Source organism: Phaseolus vulgaris, chromosome 1, assembly GCF_000499845.2.
Source record: "Phaseolus vulgaris cultivar G19833 chromosome 1, P. vulgaris v2.0, whole genome shotgun sequence".
Lineage (NCBI taxonomy): Eukaryota > Viridiplantae > Streptophyta > Magnoliopsida > Fabales > Fabaceae > Phaseolus > Phaseolus vulgaris.
In genome coordinates this window covers 20,006,275-20,026,215 of record NC_023759.2, presented here as the reverse complement: position 1 = coordinate 20,026,215, position 19,941 = coordinate 20,006,275, and the positions used below count along the sequence as shown (strand labels likewise).

General features: G+C 43.3%; 2 protein-coding genes across 2 annotated transcripts; one reads left to right on the top strand and one right to left on the bottom strand.

Moving 5' to 3' along the window:
- Nucleotides 1-1,090: 1,090 nt before the first annotated feature.
- Nucleotides 1,091-2,460, top strand: LOC137815651 (uncharacterized). Its single transcript, XM_068618764.1, has 2 exons — nucleotides 1,091-1,257; nucleotides 1,329-2,460. The coding sequence occupies exons 1-2, from the start codon at nucleotides 1,091-1,093 to the stop codon at nucleotides 2,458-2,460; spliced, it is 1,299 nt and encodes a 432-aa protein (XP_068474865.1).
- A 4,981-nt stretch (nucleotides 2,461-7,441) lies between these two features.
- LOC137813751 (nucleoside-triphosphatase-like) lies at nucleotides 7,442-11,586 on the bottom strand. Its single transcript, XM_068616166.1, has 9 exons — nucleotides 11,278-11,586; nucleotides 11,021-11,149; nucleotides 10,864-10,920; nucleotides 10,697-10,789; nucleotides 8,741-8,946; nucleotides 8,356-8,447; nucleotides 8,053-8,267; nucleotides 7,777-7,966; nucleotides 7,442-7,677 (listed from the first exon to the last, which is right to left on the bottom strand). Exons 1-9 carry the CDS (start codon nucleotides 11,515-11,517, stop codon nucleotides 7,535-7,537), a joined length of 1,365 nt encoding a protein of 454 aa, XP_068472267.1. The 5' UTR covers nucleotides 11,518-11,586; the 3' UTR covers nucleotides 7,442-7,534.
- Nucleotides 11,587-19,941: the final 8,355 nt, after the last annotated feature.

Below are 19,941 nucleotides of genomic sequence, written 5' to 3'. Positions count from 1 at the left end.
AGTGTTTTTCAAAGGTTGCGGAGGAAGTAGCAATGCTGGTGGAGATTGACGAAGCTACTCTGTCTTGGAATTGTCTGGAGTATGCCCAGTTTAAGGTGCGTGTGTTAAAGTCTCTCAAGGTAGAGTTGGCTAAGGGCTTTTGGATTAATGGGGTTTTGTACAACATTACCATTGTTGAGGAGGTGAATTATTATGATGGAGAAGATAATAAATGCAAGTGCGTTTATAACCATGAAGGCTCCTCAGATAGTGTATCGTCTTTTGACTCGTTCGTTGAAGATTCTTTGGTTTCTGCAAACTTAAGTAATGAAGAGGGGGGAAATGAAGGACGGAGCTACTGGTGGCCGAAGAAAAGTAGAGGGGAAGGTACGACTTCAAAACAAACAAAAAAGGATTTGCAAGGGGAATGTGCAGTAGGTGTAGAGATCTATCAGCAAAAAAACGCTTCTTCTTTCACACAAAAGTATCTGAGCCCACAGGGAGTAGCTACGGAGGGGACAGTTGTGGCTGTCACACAAAAGGTTAATGTTGCGTGTGAGGCGATACAAAACTCCCTGACTGACCTAGTAGAAGTGGTGGAGTCGTTTAGTCATCTTAGTGCTAAGCCCAAATTAAATGCGGCTCAGTCTAGGGGAACTGGTTCACATGCTCATTTGTGTACCAGTGTTGGTTGCGTTTCAGAGTCAGGGAAAACTATTGAAGGAGTATGTGATTCAGAACAGGATGAAGGCCAAGTGTCGACGTCAGAGATTGAGAGGGTGGTGCAGTCGGCGTCTGAGGGTAAAAAAGGATTTTCCAGTCCGCAAAGTAGTCCAAAGGATTCTTGTACAAATCCAACCAATCTCCTAAAAATTATTGAGGTGGAATGTAACGGGGGAAATACGAGGAAGCAGAAGAGTGACATTGGGAATGGAGGGGAGGACTCTACAGCATCGAATGAATGTCAAACCCCAAAAAGAGTGTGTTACCTACGCTCGTTGTGGGAGCAAGGGGCCCGAACGGTTCAGCGGCGGTGGCGCTCTAAGGGGGCATGGGTTCTCTACACTATGGGTATAGATATCTGACCAGGTCAATCTCAAATTCCTATGCTATGTCTGATTCTGAAATTGTTGAGTGCGGCAATAATCGTATTAGGAAAAAGTGTGTCGAATCTGAATCAACCAGAATTTGGAACTTAGGCAAAAATCTGGGGGCGTCAAGCTCACGAGAGGATGGTATTCTGATAAAAGAAATGGAGCTTTTGGAGGTTAGGGACAGGCAAGTCGTGAGTAAGTCGAAGAAGGGTGATAAGAGTAGTTGTATATGATTATTGTTAACCTAAATATCAGAGGGTTAGAGGGAGGAATAAAAGCAAAATATCTTAAGCATCTAATTGCTATGGAGGGTGCGGATTTTGTGTGCATACAAGAGATCAAAGTTACGGAGTTCTCTGATAGGAGGTGCTTTGATTTGTGGGGGGATAGTAAAGTTGGTTGGGTACATAATGAAGGTGTAAACGGGGTAGGGAGTACCTTATCTATGTGGCATAAAGAAGCTTTCATTTACAGTTCTCACGTTATTGGAAGAGGTTTTATAGCTGTTGTCGGTCTCCATTCTAAATCAAACTGTTTATGTGTTATCGTTAATGTTTATGTTGCTGGTTCTCTAAGTGACAAGGCTGCCATGTGGGATGCTCTGTCTGCTATCAGAAATTCTCATCAGAATGAGGTATGGTGTTGTTGTGGAGATTTTAATGTTGTCAGGTGTGTAGAGGAAAGGAAAGGTGTGGAAGGTTATTCGAACCAGAAGAAGGAGATTAAAGATTTTAATGAGTTCATTGATAAGAATCTAATGGTGGACATACCTATTGTAGGTAAAAAGTTCACGTGGTACAAATCAGACGGGTCTTCTAAAAGTAGATTAGATACAATACTAGTATCCGAGGAGTGGCTTCAGATGTGGCCTATGAGTAAGCAATATGTGCAACCAAGGGAGGTTTTGGATCACTGTGCTATAGTGGTCAAGTCTTGGGCTAAAGACTGGGGTCCCAAGCCGTTTAAAACAATAGACGCTTGGCTTTTGGAACCTGGTTTCAAGGAATTGGTGAAGGAAAAGTGGAACACTTATGAGGTGCAGGGAAATGGTATCTCTAAATTCAAAGATAAATTGAAGGGTGACCTCAAAGAATGGAATAAGAGTGTTTTTGGGAATCATGAAGATAATAGGCGTAAGATCATGAAGGAGATTCAGAAGCTAGATACCAAGGATGCAAACTGTGATCTCTTGGAGGGAGAAAATATGAGAAGGCTGGAGCTACTTAGCCAACAAAAGCTTGTAGAGAAAAAACTGGAATCTTTAAACAGACAGAAAGCTAGATCTATATGGTTTAAATATGGGGACGCTAATACCAAATACTATCACTCTCTTATGAGGTGGAGAAGACTCAGGAATGAAATTAAAGGAGTAGAAGTGGATAATTAGTGGTGCGAAGAACCGAAAACTGTATGAAGGAAAGCTAAACGAGTGTTCGAGCAAAGGTTCATGGCTACCTCTGGCCTTGGTGTTAAGCTTAGCTTTGTGGACTTCATGTCTATTCCTGAGGAGGTTAGCTTGAGAATGGTAGAGGGGTTTTCTGACGAAGAAGTAAAGGCTGCAGTGTGGATGTGTGAAGGATCGAAGAGCTCGGCCCAAATGGCTTTAGTTTTAATTTCATTAAGAGCAATTGGGAGTCTTTAAAGAAGGATATCATGGATGTTGTGTACGTGTTCCAAGAATATGGAAGCTTTCCAAAGGGTTGCAATGCATCCTTCATTGCTCTTGTTCCTAAAGTGAAAGACCCAGTTATGATTGATCATTTCAGGCCTATATCTCTAGTGGGGGCTTTATATAAGATCATAATGAAGGTGTTGTCAGGTCGCATCAAGGAAGTCATGGCTATGATTATAGATGATGTTCAGTCAGCCTTCTTGAAAGATAGGGGGCTGTTAGAAAGTGTCATGATGGCCAATGAGGTGATCGACGAGGTACGGAGAAGTAGGAGGAGTGGGGTGTGTTTGAAGATAGACTTTGAGAAGGCATATGACTCAGCTAGGTGGAGTTTTTTGTTGGACATGTTACATAGAATGGGGTTTCACAGTAAATGGGTAAAGTGGGTGAAGGGTTGTTTGGAGACAGCTACGGTATCGGTTTTGGTTAATGGTAGTCCAACGGAGGAGTTCCATCTTTCACAAGGATTGAGGCAAGATGACCCTCTGGTTCCATTTCTCTTCCTTATCGTAGCAGAAGGCCTGGCTGGGCTAGTTCGTAAAGCTTTAAAGGAGAACTTTTTAAGTGGTATCAAGGTGGGAAATATGTTTCATGGAAAGTTGGTTCAGGGGATCAAATCAATTTCTAGGACGATGCCTGGGTGGACAAGAAAAAGCTTAAATAGTTGTTTCCCAGGTTGCATATCATATCTCTAGATCATGGAAAGAAGGTGAGTGAGGTAGGCTTTTGGGAGGATACGGAGTGGTCATGGAGGTTAAGGTGGAGAAGGTCTAGATTTGAGTGGGAAAGCATTATGGAGGTAGAATTGATGAACCTTATTATAGGGAAGAGTCCGAGAAAGGAAGTCGAGGATGTAATGGTGTGGAACAGGGATTCAAATGGAGTTTTTTCTGTGAAATCTGAATACCAGACTTTATGTCAGTCTCCCAATGGGATATCGCATGATGGGTACTCACTCCTATGGCAAGTTAAAGCGCTACCCAAGGCTCTGTTCACTGCATGAAGGGTTTTGATTGGGAGACTTCCAACTTATGAAAATCTCACTAGGAGAGGTATGGTCGTCAATTCCACTATTTGTGTGCTATGTAAAGCAGCGAAAGAATCAAATCATCATCTTTTTCTGTCTTGTATCTTTGCACAAAAAGTGTGGTCACTTTGTCTCAGGTGGATAGGTATCTTGTCTATTCAACACAAGGACCTTATGAACCACTTTGAGAGCTTTCACTTAGTTCACTTATCTTTCAAACAAAATCAAGTCTGGAAGGAAGTATGGGTTGCAATTATCTGGAGTATATGGGAACAAAGAAACTTGGTTGTGTTTAAACAAGGGGTAGTTATGTTGAAGAAATATTTCACTTACGCTTTTAGCTATTCATTTTCTCATTGGGTTCTATATCCCGGTCTGTGTCTGCAAAGTTATTGAAGTGGAGGTTGTTGATACACGAGCTATAAGAGAGGGGGTTACTGGAATTTAGAATGAAAGGAAAAATTCAGATATGTTGGACTAGGAGTAACTGCTCTGGTCTGTTATTAAAAGTTGGGAGGCTCTGATGGATCGTGTGCTGCGGAGATGCAGGTTTGGTATAGGGACATGCTGGGCAACATGTTTTTGCTGTTCGTCACAGGGTTGAGTGAAGCGCGGTTATAGGCGTTCAAAGAGGTTAAAATCTGTAAAGCAAAGGAGCACTTACGGTCAACATATGTAGGTTAATGGAAGTAGAGTGGAAGAAAGAGAAGTGCTGGCTTGTGTTTATCAGTATGATAAGGAAGAAGGAGGTTGTTTCTGGATGGTAGGATACATAGGGATTGTGACTGGAAGCAATAAAAACGTAACTAAATCATGGAAGCAATAGAATGCCAGAACAACTCCTTTCCTTAGAACTCTTTGAGTCAAGTGTCTGGCTTGGAAGTCGTATGGGGGAGTAGGAAACCTATTTCTTGGATCTAAAGCTAATGGTTCTGTTGTAGTTAAAGAAAACTATGTAGTTATGTTTTATCTATGGCACTATGACTATGATTTGTATGTGGTCTATGACTATGATTTGTATGTGGTATTGTGTTGGCTGTTTAATGAGGGGACACGTGATGGCACCACTTAGTTTTTTGTCTTTCTTTTTGCTTAGTGGTGCAAATTCAAAAGGTTATGTTTCGGGATCTCAATTTGGCGTAGAGAATTATGGTTTGTTGGTTAATGGGTGTGGTTCTGTATGAGAGTATCGAGCATTGGTCTTTATTTTTCTTTGTAATATGTTTGGGCTACTTGTAGGGTGTTTTGTTTTTGAAACCTTTATCTAAGGTTGATGCAGGGAACTATGGCTCCTGGGTTAAAGTACCCTTAAAGTATCTCTTTTATTTTATTTAATTTTTTGTAAGAAAAAAAAAACTGATAATTATATATGTGTGCAACCCAACCTGGGAAAAGAAAAAGAAAATGTTGGAGAAACATATGTTGAGAAGGCAGTCTAGTAAAAAAATTAGTGTATTTTGAGAGAGTTTAGGTATAGTAGATGAACTACAAAAAATTTATTAAATAATAATTAAATTAAGAGGATAAAAATAATTAGTCATTATATTAATTAAATTAAATATTATTTTAAAAACTAAAAAGTATTGGTATTTAAAATTGTTTTTATTATTAATAAAAATTTATAAAATGATTTTTAAATTAATATCTAAACTAACTAAGGTTTTAACAACTAATTTAGAATATAAAATAGTAATTAATTGTTAGAATGCAAAAATTATTTTATAAATTTGTTTAATAGTTAGTAATTTGTTTAATAATTTGTTTAATAATTTGTTTAATTTATAAAATGTTTATTAATTTAATTAATATAGTAATGAATTATTTTAATTTATAATAAAAAAGATGCATGAAGGATCACGATCAAACAATCATCATGTTTAATAACTTTATTTCACACATATCAATTATCTCTGTAGTTTAGCATTGACTTAATTCATGTAAACATTAATTTTAATTTTTATTACTTTTATTTTTATAATTTTGTTTGCGCGACTTGATTAACACTATAATATAAATATTTTTAATATAAAATATAATTTTAATGTTTTTTTATCCAAAAGAGAATGCAAATTAACTTTTATTATTTATTGTCAACTCAAGACTGGGGGCTTGTGTACCGTCCCGTCCCCCGGACATTGACCAAAGGTCAAAGTCAACATGTGGTAGGATCCTTCGTGGGACCCAAGGAAGGAAGTCAACAGATAGACCGACTGAGGCATTGCCGGGTTGAGGCGTTGCCAACAGGAGGCGTCGCCTTGCTAAGGCGTCGCCTAAGAAAGGCGTCGCCAGGTTAAGGCATCGCCAAGCTAAGACGACGCAAGGAGGCCTCGGGCCTTGATAGTTCAGGACAGTAACGAAGAGAAGAGAAAAGTGACTTCAAGACCATACGTTCTAGTACTAGTAGGGGGTAACCTGACTCGTGAAGTATCCACGCCACTACTGGGAGACCCTAGGATAAATACGACCCATGAGAGGGCCACGACCAGGGGAGAACCACGTGCATGGTACGAGAGAAAGGTAGATACACCCCTAGGGCAAGTGACTGAAGATTGGGGGGCATGAGTTGGCACCCAGAAAGTCATCCCACGCGCCAGATGCACTTCAAGGAAGGAGGACTCACACAACGGATTAACCCTAAGTTGGGTTACGGCACTGTGAGGCCCTCCGCACAGAATAACGATCAAGTGAAAGTTTCAGTGAAAGTTTGCGAAGGTACACGTTAACTTAGTTACGTATCAAATGTTTCAAGGCACATTTTTATACGCTTTCAATGCGCTTCAACGCGCTTTAAATGCAGAAGGTATATAAAAAGGGGTCTTGGGTCATTTGAAAAGGACCGAGTTTTTTGACCTAATTCTCGCAGTCTTACATAGAGCACAAACCCTAGTTGCTTTACTGCGCACCCACTGTGAGCAGAAGACAATTAGGGCAACCCAGTTTTAGTATTCCAGCACAGTTATTTTCGACCACCTTAAGAGGGTGTGTCACCTTTGATATTTCTCGCTAGCTGACTTGATCGTCGGAGTGCAAACGGCCGCAAGGACACCCTTTTGTTCATTTCTTTTCAGGTATTCACGGACGGAGTGGAACAAAGGTGCCCCAGCTCGTGAGGACAAGTCACGCGCAAAGACGACCCTGATCAACCGGCAGGAACATTTATTTTTATCACTTTGTAATGTTAGTTTAACATTTGACACTAACTTTTTAAAATATTCTTCTGTCACACTATTTATCTTGACCAACTTGGCAGCATTCTTCCTATAATCAATACTGTTTTTTGACTGCTAACCATTATTGTAATTGTTACTATCATAAATAGGTACTAAAAAAAAGTCATTGATTATGGAAAAAAATGAGTTATTTGATATGTACCAAAAAGGAGTCATTGAATTTACTTTTGGGTGAGGCCGTTGACGGTATCTATACAAAGTAATTTGTTCATCGACTTTAATAGCTTTTTAATATTTGATTAATTAAATTGCTTTCAACATATTCTCTTAAATAAATAAGTTAAACTTAAAATTTAATTATATAAAAAAATAAATATACTAAACTGAAAATTATGGATTTTAAAAGATTTTGGAGTCATACATCATTAAATAAAATGAAAAAAAAATTACAGATTAATTAGTTAGATTGATATAAAATTAATTAGACTGATTCGGGGCATTTATTCCAACACAACCTCATCTAGTAGTTTAATTTATTTCTAGTATTTGGGCATCACCACTTGCATAATTAAGGTTCCACATATGTAGAAGCTTACATAAAATACATTAACTGTTCAAATTTAGGCAATGATGAAATAGCTTCTATGGCTGTGCCAAGAGGCCATGCTGTTTCCACAATAGCATCTTTATATTCAATTTCCTTAGCCAGGGTAATCTCTTGCAAAGGATCAATGCCTGGAAACAAATGTAGAAGCAATTAAAAACAAATAGATATAATATTAATAATAATAACCAATTTGTATCAAGTTCAACGTGATCATAGTGCAAACCTACCAAATCCATCAACCAGCAACGTATACTGGTATGCAATGTCCATGCATACAAATGGAACTCTTTCTTTTGAAAGATGGGGATAACTGGATTTGGCTTCTTCAAATGTTTTTCCACAAGCTCGCTTAGCCAGGTTTTCAAGATCCACAACACGAACAACGGCATTATGAGCTTTTGCGTCAATTAGACCAACCTATAGAGCAAACAATGAAATTACTATTAGTATACCTTGAGGAAAGAAATCCAAATTAGAAACTGGTGCTAAAATAAAGTACATACGTCTAAGGGTAGGTAATAGAATGATGAAGTAGCATAAATAGTTCTTTGTCCACTTCCTCTTCCACCGTCCCATATACCACCAAATGTGCAATTGTGACGAGAACATGGCTCGTTCAGTTTGAGAGCCTTAAGGACTATCTCTCTGCATGCATCATAACTGGACCCTGAACTTGGAGGGTACACTGCATACTCCACTTCTGAATATGTATAGTTCCCTATAAACATTAACAAACTCACTTCTTATTGCCATCTTTCAACATATCATCAAGAAGTGAGTGACATCAAAGCAATGTGTTTGTTTACCATCATATCCAGCCAAAATGCAAGGGTTAGCTGAACCATCGCTGACCTTCAAAATCTCAGCACGAGAAGCTTCTGTACCATAGTGCAGGTAACTGATACAAAAATTATGATGTGTAAAACTACATATTAACCATGAACTGAAGAAGTCATGTTTCCATAAACAGAATCCCTATAAACAGAGCTAGTATTTAGTGTACATCATTTTGTTTCATATTTTTATACAACAGTCGTGTTTGGATACCATGAGTTTATTTTTCTGTACTATTTCAGTATAACTTCAATATAAAAATAAACACAACAATTTCAAAAATTGTTTCTGTATTCAAGTCAGGATCAAACAAGTATAAATAAAGAAACCTGTGAATAGGAAGAATTGGAATGAAACCTGTGAACATAGAGATCGTAATTTTTGCCTTTGGCATATAGCTTCTTGATGTATGGATCCTCTCCATCAGGTACTAGTGGGGCATTTTTTGCTGTGTTCCTTGAGACGGCATATGCCATTTGAACTGATCCACCTCCAAGATCAACTACTCCAACCGTCTTTGAAAACTTCTTTCCCAACCTCCCCAATAGATAATTCACTGCCAACTGCAACTCATACAAACTGCAACTTACTTATATGAACCACTCAAATACACAACAATATATGAAAAACATTTCCCCATTAATTGCCTCCAGAACTAATAAATTATTTATTCATCCTGTTAACCTATTTTATGTTAAAAAACAAAAACATTATACATATATAGATATAAAATAATGTAATTTATTGCAAAATAAAACATTAATATATATATTATTAAGAAAGAGTGGACTTTAAGCCTAACTCAACCCCATAAAACCGACTCATAGGGTTGAGGTTTGCACCCACTTATATACAATGAAAGGCTCTAATCTCTAGTCGATGTGGTTTCTTCAACACCCCCGTCGAGTGAGACTATATATTTTGGATGGTCCGATAGCGGCCTGATAGCGGGTGACACGATAGGCCCAACACAAACACTCGCTAGGATAGGCTCGAAATGGCTCTGATACCATATTAAGAAAGAGTGGACTTTAAGCCTAACTCAACCCCATAAAACCGGCTCATAGGGTTGAGGTTTGCACCCACTTATATACAATGAAAGACTCTAATCTCTAGTCGATGTGGTTTCTTCAACACCCCCGTCGAGTGGGACTATATATTTTGGATGGTCCGATAGCGGCCTGATAGCGGGTGACACGATAGGCCCAACACAAACACTCGCTAGGATAGGCTCGAAATGGCTCTGATACCATATTAAGAAAGAGTGGACTTTATGCCTAACTCAACCCCATAAAACCGGCTCATAGGATTGAGGTTTGCACCCACTTATATACAATGAAAGGCTCTAGTCTCTAGTCGATGTGGGATCTCCAACATATATATATATTAAATTTCAAAAATATTATCTTAATAAAATAAGTAATACATTAATACTTTTTTTTGAGAGACATAAATAAAAATAATATTATATAAATTCATAAAAATAAACGATAGCTATGGAAACCGGGTTATTAGATATTGGGGGTCACAACAGGTCAAATGTTTTTCCAGAATCAATGCAACCCTGTGTTAGCTCATCGTGGTATCTTTCAATTAAAAACAATTATAGGTAAGCTCATCGTGGTATCTTTCAAAAGAATATCTGATAACATATCAACGAACAATATCATGTATACTGTCCTTGCTTTTGACAAACCCAAAGTGCTATTACCAATTTTTTATACCAAACCATAGAAGGCCAGAACTGACTAAGGAAAAAACTTTTACATTGGAATAGGATAATACAGTCACATTATAACAACGAGGTGCAAGTTTTTATATCAACGAGGTGCAAGATTTGACCTTCTACAACTAACTTTAATTGGTTAGATCTCTTTTGTTTCTTAAGCCTTTTTTCTGCTTGAACCAGATTTTTTCAAGGGTTAAGATATCTGAAGTGTCTCCATTCATTTAATTTATTTATTATTAATAAAAAATTATATATTATTATAATAGGGTGTCATGTATTTACTTCTTAGGTGTGAAAGTGAACTTTTTTTATATATATATTTAGACTGTGATACACTGAAACTCTTTTTGAGTAAATATACCCACTTCACAGTTGATTAAATTAATATTTTAATTATATTTATTTTAGTTTTTAATATAAATATTATTATATTATTTTTTGTTGTCAAATTATTAGAAAGCTTTTTACATATTTAAGTGAGTGTTAAACGTCGTGCACTTTTAATATTCTTTTTGGTTAATGAGAAAGAAAAATGAAACGTGAAATCAAATGAATAAAGCCTAAAGAGAAAGATCATATCATACCCATAGATAAGAACCTTCCTGGGTTCCATCAATTATAGCTACTGCATCTGATTGAACGTTCAGGGTACTTCTGTTCTTGAACATATCCCTAACCTAAAAGATAACAGAATGAAAACCGAAGAATATGAAAGACTATAGTTAGAAAAATGAAGCTCATGGTTAGTTACCGCATTCAATATATTTTCAGCAGCATTCCCTTCCAAAAGTCTTAAACCTGCCGTTGCCTGCATCATTAATAAAATGAAAAGACATTATGTGAAAAAGTGGTTCAGATTTTCGACCAAACTTTATTCATGTTATAGAGAAGAGAAGAGAAACACCCACGCCAAGCTTAAGAGGTGTCTTGAAGTGCAGATCCTGAGGGACAACATTTTCAGCTGCCTCTAAAAGTGGAATCAAAGATTGTGCAGCTTTTTCAGGTTTATCCGCATATGAACTCAAACCGGGTGTGACCTACAGCACAAGAACGAAAGTTATGTCTTAAAGAACAACCAAGAAGTGAAGATAGAATGATTACTACCGTTTAGATGCATGACTATAGCTTATGAAGCAAAAAATTAGATGCCGAAAAGATGGTATACCCTTTGGTGAAATTCGAGATTATTGCCAATGTAAAGGAGATCTAAGTTCTGGTCAAAATGGAAGACGTGCACTCGACTTCCAGTGCTACCAGCATCAAAAATGGCAGCATAAGAGGTAATGGCTTCTTCTTGTTTGGGGAATATCTTCCGATTAGATAGAAGGTTGTTCCCAAGATACTGGGAGGAATAGACTGTGGGCAGTAGCAAGAATAAGAAACTAAAGAGAGATTGAAACCCCATTCTCAAATCACTCTCAACTACCAATACTAATTAACATTTGCCTCGTTTATAAAGAGAGAGATCTACACTGTCCGGTATATAGAAATGAAATTAAAATTTAATGTATAATATTTTAATATTTTTTTTTTTGTTAAAGTTAGAAACAATTTTTCAATTTGGTAGGGACAGCTAAGTCCAAAAATGAAACTTGAATAGAATTTTAAACTTTATTTACAACGTATAAACAAACCTACCTACTAGATCATCTAGTTAAACACATTGTCTAGCAAGTAAGCAAATAGCAAAACATTAAAATAGATTTTATATTAGTTCACCAAAACACCAAAGTTTTTCTTCAAACAAACTTCTTAAAAGATTTTACTAGTTAAATCTAGTTAACAAACATCTCAAGGTTACAACGAGTTAAAAAATCTCTATAGATTACAATGAGTTAACAAACATCTCTAGGTTATAACTTTTTAATTGTCCTTCGAAATTAAAAACTCTTAACATATAAGAATACTCTTAGAGAGCCTACAAAGTATGCCTGTACCGACCAATCCCCAGGCGTTGACCAACCACTGGTAATGTTGGTGCCACGTAAGCGGGTCCCACGAGCAGTGCGAACCAGTACCTCGCAAAACACGTGCGCCAAAGGAGCCGAGAGTGGTCAGACATCGGTTATCAGGATGCACCGACTTGCCACTCAAGAGTGTGGAGAGGTCGGACATCGGAAACCCAAAAAGTAGAGATGGGCCACAAGAAGTGTATCCCAGATCACACACCAGTTATCAGGAAGGGAGAAGCCCAGATCACAAGTGCCCATGCATGTAGAGTGGAAGACACGTTCAGGCGTGACACAAAGTATAAAAGCCGTTGGAAGGATATGGCCAGCCAGGGCTACGATCAAGGGTGAGCTGAATGCATGGCACGTGAACAACTAGGGCACTCTCAGATGTGGGTGACCCTAGAGATCAGGTGCACGAGGAGGCATCTAGGTGGTCATCCCAACTGGAGTGCAACCTCTGACGGGATGACCACCTGGATGCTTCCTCGTGCACTTGATCTTTGGGGTCACCCTCCTCTGAGAGTGCCCTAGCTGTTCATGTGCCATGCATGCTTCTCACCTCTGATCGCGGCCCTTGCTGGCCATATCCTTCCAGTGACTTTTATAATTTGTGTCACGCCTGAACGCGTCGTCAACTCTACATGCATGGGCACTCGTGATCTAGGCTTCTCCCTTACTGATAACTGGTGTGTGATCTGGGATCCACTTCTCGTGGCCCATCTCTACTATTTGGACTTCCGATGTCCGACCTCTCCACACTCCTGAGTGGCAAGTCGGTGCATCCTGAAGACCGATGTCTGACCACTCTCAGCTCCTTTGGCGCACGTGTTTTGCGAGGTACTGGTTCGCGCTGCTCGTGGGACCCGCTTACGTGGCACCAACATTACCAGTGGTTGGTCAACGCCCGAGGACTGGTCGGTACACAAGCCCCCCAGCCTCGAGCTGTAACTCGTTCATCGAAGAGGCTAAGTCCTTGCCCCGAGTGATCTACGTGGTTCTGTACGACAGGACGTAAATATGGCGCCAAAGTGGCGTCTTTCTGGGCCTGTCTTATCTGTGCACACGTGTCTTTGATCAACGACTAGGGTTGAACGCCGCTTACGCTTCTTCATTTGCTTTTAAACTCTGGAAAATGTGCGCGTCTAATCGCTTGTTACATCATTCTCCAAAACCATTATCATTTCGCCTTCTTCCCCAAGCATTCTCATGCTCCCTCTGCGCGTCTCTGTTTTCATTCTCTATCGTTTGCAGGTATGAATACTGACTCTCATTCACCCTTATTTACTTGGTTCTGGATAACTGCCTGTTTGCTTAATCTTTGCACCGATTACTTTCTGTTTCTGGGTTCCCTTTTTATTCAAGAACCCCTGAACTCTAGGAGTTGTTGTTTCTTGTCACCGTAACATCGCGTTTGCGCTTTTCTTTCGCACGGTTCATATCTCCGTATCTCTTGAACTTTGTATGCAGGCATGGGTTTGACCGAAGAGAAGCGGGCCAAGTTAACTGATATTCTCACTCGTCTTCACGGGGTTTCTACGGACGTGGGCACCTCTCTTAAGCATGGCCGCGCCCTCGTCGCCACTGCGTCTTTGATCTGGAACAAAGATGAAGGAGTCCTTGATACGCGAGTTTTAGCTGCGCACGAAGCACGATCTGGTCAACCGACAGGAACATTTGGCGCCCACCGTGGGGCTCGTTCTAAAACGATTGTCCCACTGCAGGTTGTTGGAGGTTCAGTAGCGAGCTTTGTGGAGGTTTTTCAAGAATCTTGCAAGATTCCCCGTTCATCTTGAAGTTTCACGAAGTTTCACCGATTGTTTTCGTTTTCGTTCAGTTCTCACCGTTCGTCTTTGAAGTTTCGTTCAGTTCCACCGTTTGTTCGTGGTTTTGCTCATTTTCACCAATTGGTTTCCCAGTTTTCCTAAGTTTCTATCGTTCGTTTGCGTTCCCGCTCGGTTTTCACCGAAGGATTGTCCAAGAATCACAGTTACAGTTTGAAGTTCTTCAAGAAATTACGCAGAATGAGGACGACAAGGCAAAGTTCGACGCACATCGAGAGTGATGACATGACCATGCAGTTGGTCATGGAGATGATGTAAGCCCTACAGGAAGCGATGGCAGCATCAAAGGCTGAGCAAGAACGTATACAGGTGGACTTGGCGGCGTTGCAGGCGAGGAATGAAGAGTTATGTCGCGCGAACAAGGAGTTGCACCGCAGGTTGCGCAATCACCCGGGGAGTCGTGAAGCAGATGACCGTGAGTGTTTCACGCCACGTAGGGAGTTTCCCATGCCCTTCTTGCAGTCGATCATGGAGGCGGTAATTCCTCACACGTTCGTAGGACCGAAGGTGACGTTCACGGGGATGGAGGACCCCGAGGCACACCTCACTGCGTTCTACACGCAGATGATGTTAGTTGGCGACTCTGATGCCGTGAGATGCAAGCTCTTCATGAGCACATTAACAGGAATGGCAATGGATTGGTTTATCAGCCTTCCAGATGGCCACATAACCTCCTTCGCACAGCTCTCACAGCTATTCCAGGAGCAGTACATAGCGAACCGGGCCCTTCCACCGGTGTTGTACGATCTCTTTGATGTGAAGCAGTATCAAGGAGAGACGTTGAAAGAGTATATCAACCGGTTTGGGGCACAAGTGGTGAAGGTAGGCACCACAGAGGAACCGATGATTGGCCCTTCTTCGAGTCAATCATCAGAAACTGCCCCCGAACCTTTGCAGAGATTAGGCGTCGCACGGTGGAGCACATCGCAACTTAGGGTGAGGTGTGCGAGAAGCGTACGAGTGTTGCACCAGCAGGCCCAAGAGCGCAGTCGCGTGCCCAGCCCACCAGGGTGAACGAGGCCACGACTGGAAAGAGGGGTCAGGACAGGAGGCGCCCTTACGAGGCGAGGAAGCCCCAGGCGAGGGGGCACGCAGAGGGAAACAAGCCGGTGAGGCATAACTTTGTGGTAGAGTTGAAGGACTCAATCGTCGTGCCTAACATTGCAGACAGGCTGAGGGCCCTAGTGAAACTGATAAAGTGTTGGGACCTCACAAGGACGCATGGTGTGTGTTCCACCAAGCCTTCGGTCATCACATCAAAAACTGCTTGGCACTGGGCCATCAGTTAGATGAGCTGGTGAAAAGTGGCTTTCTGAAGGATTATCGGTCGGGTCCTCTACGGTCGCGGCCCTGGCGGTACCTGAAGAGGATCAAGCTCATGAGATGCCCATCCACGGAGAGATCCACACCATCTCGGGTGGATTCTCAGGTGGGGGGTGCACAACGTCACAGTGTAAGAGGTATGCACGCTCTGTGATGTGAGTGGCTGGGCAAGTGGCGGTGGACGACCCGATGGACGTAGACCTCGCCTTTACGAGAGCTGACCTTCACGATGACGTCCCCCACGACAACGACCCCGTGGTGATTTTGGTTGTGACTGCGGGTAGGAAAGTGCACAGAGTGCTTGTGGACCAAGGGAGCTCTGCGGATGTGATGTTCCTATCCACATTCAGTTGTCCCCTGATCTGCTGAGGCCATATACAGGGTGCCTATATGGCTTCGCTGGGGATCAGGTCGAGGTGCGAGGGTACTTGGAGCTGAGAACGACGTTCACAGATGGCACCGCATCTCGCACCGAGAGCATCAAATACTTGGTGGTAAAATCCAATTCAGCCTACAACATCTTGTTGGGAAGGCCTGGGCTGAATAGGCTAAGGGCAATGGCCTCTATGCGCCACATGAAGATGAAGTTGCCAGATCTTAGTGGCCGGGTGATCGTGATCAAGTCAGATCAGGAGGAGGCTCGGAGGTGCTATGAGAATAGTTTAAAAACAAAGATGGGCGTCTTCGCGGTGCTGGAACTCCCGGGCCAAGAGGAGACGCCCATGGATGAAGAACCCTAGGAGGCATCGCCCGAGGAAGGCGTTCATATGGGGGGAACGCCTGTCGAGGCAGAACCCATAGAGGAGACGCCCGTTAGGGCGGAGCCTGGGAATGAGGTGCCGGTAGGTGGCGTGGCCTGTGCGGAGGACACCCGGGATAGACGACCGGAGCTAGTTGAGAACGTTGTCAAGAGGTAGATAGGTGGCAGAACCTTTCGCCTGGGGCGACGCCTGAGTCAAGAGGAGCAGGACCAGGTGGTGGCCGTCATTTCGCGCCACCAGGACGCCTTTGCATGGACCGCCTCGGACATGCCCGGTATTGAACCGGATTACATATGCCATCATCTAACCATGGACTCCAAGGTTCGACTGGTATGGAAAAGAAGAAGAAAGTTTAATGAGGAGAGGCGCCTCGTCGTGCAGGAGGAGACGAAGAAGTTGCTGAGCGCCGGGCACATCAGGGAGATCCAGTACCCTGATTGGCTGGCCAATGTGGTCCTGGTGAGGAAGGCGAATGCGAAGTGGAGAATGTGTGTGGACTTCACGGACCTGAATAAGGCGTGCCCTAAGGACTCGTATCCTTTACCCAGCATTGACGCATTGGTAGACAGTGCTTCGGGGTGCAAAATGCTGAGTTTCTTGGATGCTTTTTCAGGGTACAATCAGATCAAGATGCATCCCCCTGACGAGAGCAAAACGTCATTCATGACTGAGACATGTTGTTACTGCTACAAGGTGATGACGTTTGGGCTGAAGAAGCGGGCGCCACCTACCAAAGGTTGATGGATAAGGTCCTTGCGACCATGTTGGGTAGGAATATGCAAGCATATGTTGACGACATGGTGGTGACCTCGCATAAGAGGGAGCGACACACAGCTGATCTGGAAGAGCTGTTTACCACCATAGCCAAGTATCGCCTCAAGCTGAACCCTGAGAAGTGCGTCTTTGGGGTCGAGGTGGGTGAGTTCCTGGGATTCATGCTCACTGAGCGGGGAATAGAGCCGAGCCCCGATAAGTGTGCAGCAATCATCGCCATGAGGATCCCAACCTCAGTGAAAGAAGTGCAGCAGTTGACGGGGCGTATGGCAGCCTTGTCAAGGTTCGTATCTGCCGGTGGAGATAAGGGCCATCCATATTTCTAGTGCTTGAAGAGGAACAACCGCTTCGTGTGGACAGAGGAGTGTCAGACAGCTTTCCTCAGGCTGAAGAAGTACTTGGCAATGCCTCCTATGTTCTGCAAGCCACAGACAGGCGTGCCCCTCCGCTTGTATTTCGCGGTAACGGAGTGGGCCATCAGCTCCGTGCTGGTTCAAGAGCAGCATCAGGTGCAGAAGCCTATATACTTCGTGAGAAAGCAGCCCTGGCAGTGGTGTTCTCTGGCAGGAGGCTCCGCCACTATTTCCATAGTTTTACGGTGGTAGTGATGACGGATCTCCCCATCCAGAAGGTGTTGCAGAAGCCAGATGTAGCTGGGAGGATGGTTCGCTGGGTGGTGGAACTATCAGAGTTCGATATAGTATACGAGCCCAGGGGATCCATCAAGGGACAGATCTATGCAGACTTCGTCGCAGAACTATCACCGGGAGGCGCCCCCCAGGAAGTGGAGCTTGATTCCCAGTGGCTGTTGTCAGTGGACAGATCCTCGAATCAATAAGGAAGCGGCGCCGAGATAGTCTTGGAGGGGCCCAACGGGGTATTGATTGAGCAAGCCCTGTGGTTCGCCTTCAAGGCAAGCAACAACCAGGCGGAGCACGAGGCCCTGATCGCAGGAATGCTTTTAGCGAAGGAGATGGGCGCGCAAAGCCTCTTGGCGAAGAGTGACTCGTTGCTGGTCACGGGGCATGTGACAGGGGAATATCAAGCAAAGGACCCGCAAATGGCTGCGTATTTGAGGTACGTCCAGGTGCTGAAGGGAGCATTCGCGGCGTTTGAGTTGGTGCACGTCCCAAGAGAGCAAAATGCCCGTGCTGACCTGCTCACCAAGCTGGCCAACTTAGGCAAGGGGGGAAGGCAGAGGACGGTCATCCAAGAGACCCTCAAGGCGCCGCGAAAGTATGTAGCAGATAACAAAGTGAATGTCCTCCAGGTCAGTGCATCCAAGGGAAAGCCGGAGAGTCATCGGTCTTTGACTCAGGAGACGGCGAGAGCCCCTAGCGTAAGAGTCTATGCGACCTCGCCCACTGAAGGGGACTTCATGCAAGTGTGTGCCCTGGAAGAGGGAGACACCTGGATGACCCCCTACAGACGCTACCTTGCAGATGGGACCCTCCCAGCAAAGCCAGAAGAGGGCAAGAAGGTGAAAAGGAATTCTGCAAGGTATACCCTGGTGGATGGGATGTTATTCAGGCATGGGTTTACACACCCAAACTTGACGTGTGTAAGTGGAGATGAGTGCACAAGGATAATGGCTGAACTACATGAAGCGATTTGTGGAAGCTACGTGGGGGGAAGATCGTTAGCATCCAAGGTGGTACGGGCAGGCTTCTATTGGCCAACCGTAAGGGAAGATTGTGTAGGGTACGCCCAGCGGTGAAAGTAGAGCCAACAACACGCCGATTGGCACAAGGCGCCGCCAGAAGAGCTGAGGTCAATTTACAGCCCATGGCCTTTCCATACTTGGGGAATTGACATTTTGGGGCCTTTTCCATTGGCGATAAGGCAGATGAAGTACTTGATAGTAGCCATCGAGTACTTCACAAAGTGGATAGAAGCAGAACCAGTGGCACAGATCACTGCACACAAGGTACAACACTTTGTTTGGAAAAACATTGTGTGTCATTTCGGTGTGCCGCAACGTCTGGTCTCGGATAATGGTACTCAGTTTGCAAGCCAGCAACTGAGGAAGCTGTGTGCAGAGGTAGGCATCAAACAGGTGTTCGCATTAGTGGAGCACCCCCACACGAACGGACAGGTGGAATCCGCAAATAGAATCTTGTTGAGAGGGTTGAAGAGGAGGCTTGAGAAAGCCAAAGGGGTATGGGAAGAGGAAGTACCAAGGATAGTGTGGGCTTACCACACCACGCACCAGACCTCCACCATGGAGATGCCTTTCAGCCTCGTGTACGGATCGGATGCGATGATCCCGGTGGAGATTCACGAGAGCTCACCACGTTTCCAGAACTTTGTGGCAGAGGAGTCCAACGAGGAGAGGAGGGTGAATTTGGACCTGTTGGACGAGGCCAGGGAGGAGGCGAGAATAAAGGCTGAGGCAGTGAAGAGAAGGGTGGAGCGCCAGTACAACTCCAAGGTGAGGCCTCGCTAGTTCCAGGTGGCAAATCTCGTCATGCTCAAGGCTCATCCGTATGAGTTGAAGAACAAGCTGTCTCCTAAGTGGACCAGGCCCTTTAGAATAACCGAGGCTAAGGGGAACGGGTCGTACAGTCTTGAAACTCTAGAGGAAGACCCCATTCCACGCACCTGGAACGCAACTAATTTGAAGTTTTACTTTAGTTAAAGACTTTATGAAGTACACAGTTAAAAGGGGACACTCTTTTTTCCTTTCGGGGATTTTTTAACGAGGTCACCCTAGTAAAAAATCAGTTTAAGTATACATTGTCTTGAATTTTCTTTTCTTGCAATGTAAGGAAACGTTAAAAAGAAAGGGCGTCGTTCATTAAGAAACGAACCCGCCACCATGGTGTTTAGACACCTCAGCAGGAGGGATGCGGATATCTCCTCTGGGTATGGACACCAAGAGCGCAAACCTTTTCGGACGTTAAGACACCCCAAAGGGAGCGGCGGGAGCGCACTCCATGGGTGTGGACGACGAGCGCAAGAGGTAAGTACAACATAGTTAAAATCCGGGCGTCTAGTCCCTGAGGTAGGGGTTAACGGATTCCTTCGGAACGCCCCCTCCCCAGGTAAAAATGGCTGGCCCCGATGTCTGATGTCTAGACACCTCGCAAGGAAGTTGCGGGGGGCACCTCCTTCGAGTGTGGGCATCAGGCAGTGAGGAAGTTCGGAGCAGTGTAGAGCCAGGCGGTTTGGTGCAGAT

What these genes read in the sequence shown, in the direction of transcription:
- LOC137815651 (XM_068618764.1), top strand. Translation starts at nt 1,091, where the DNA reads ATGTCTGATTCTGAAATTGTTGAGTGCGGCAATAATCGTATTAGGAAA. An exon ending in CTTTTGGAGGTTAGGGACAG is followed by an intron (nt 1,258 to 1,328) that starts GCAAGTCGTGAG and finishes CCTAAATATCAG; the next exon opens with AGGGTTAGAGGGAGGAATAA.
- LOC137813751 (XM_068616166.1), bottom strand. Translation starts at nt 11,517, where the DNA reads ATGGGGTTTCAATCTCTCTTTAGTTTCTTATTCTTGCTACTGCCCACA. An exon ending in AGGAAGGTTCTTATCTATGG is followed by an intron (nt 8,947 to 10,696) that starts GTATGATATGAT and finishes TATGAGTTGCAG; the next exon opens with TTGGCAGTGAATTATCTATT. An exon ending in TCTATTACCTACCCTTAGAC is followed by an intron (nt 7,967 to 8,052) that starts GTATGTACTTTA and finishes TTTGCTCTATAG; the next exon opens with GTTGGTCTAATTGACGCAAA.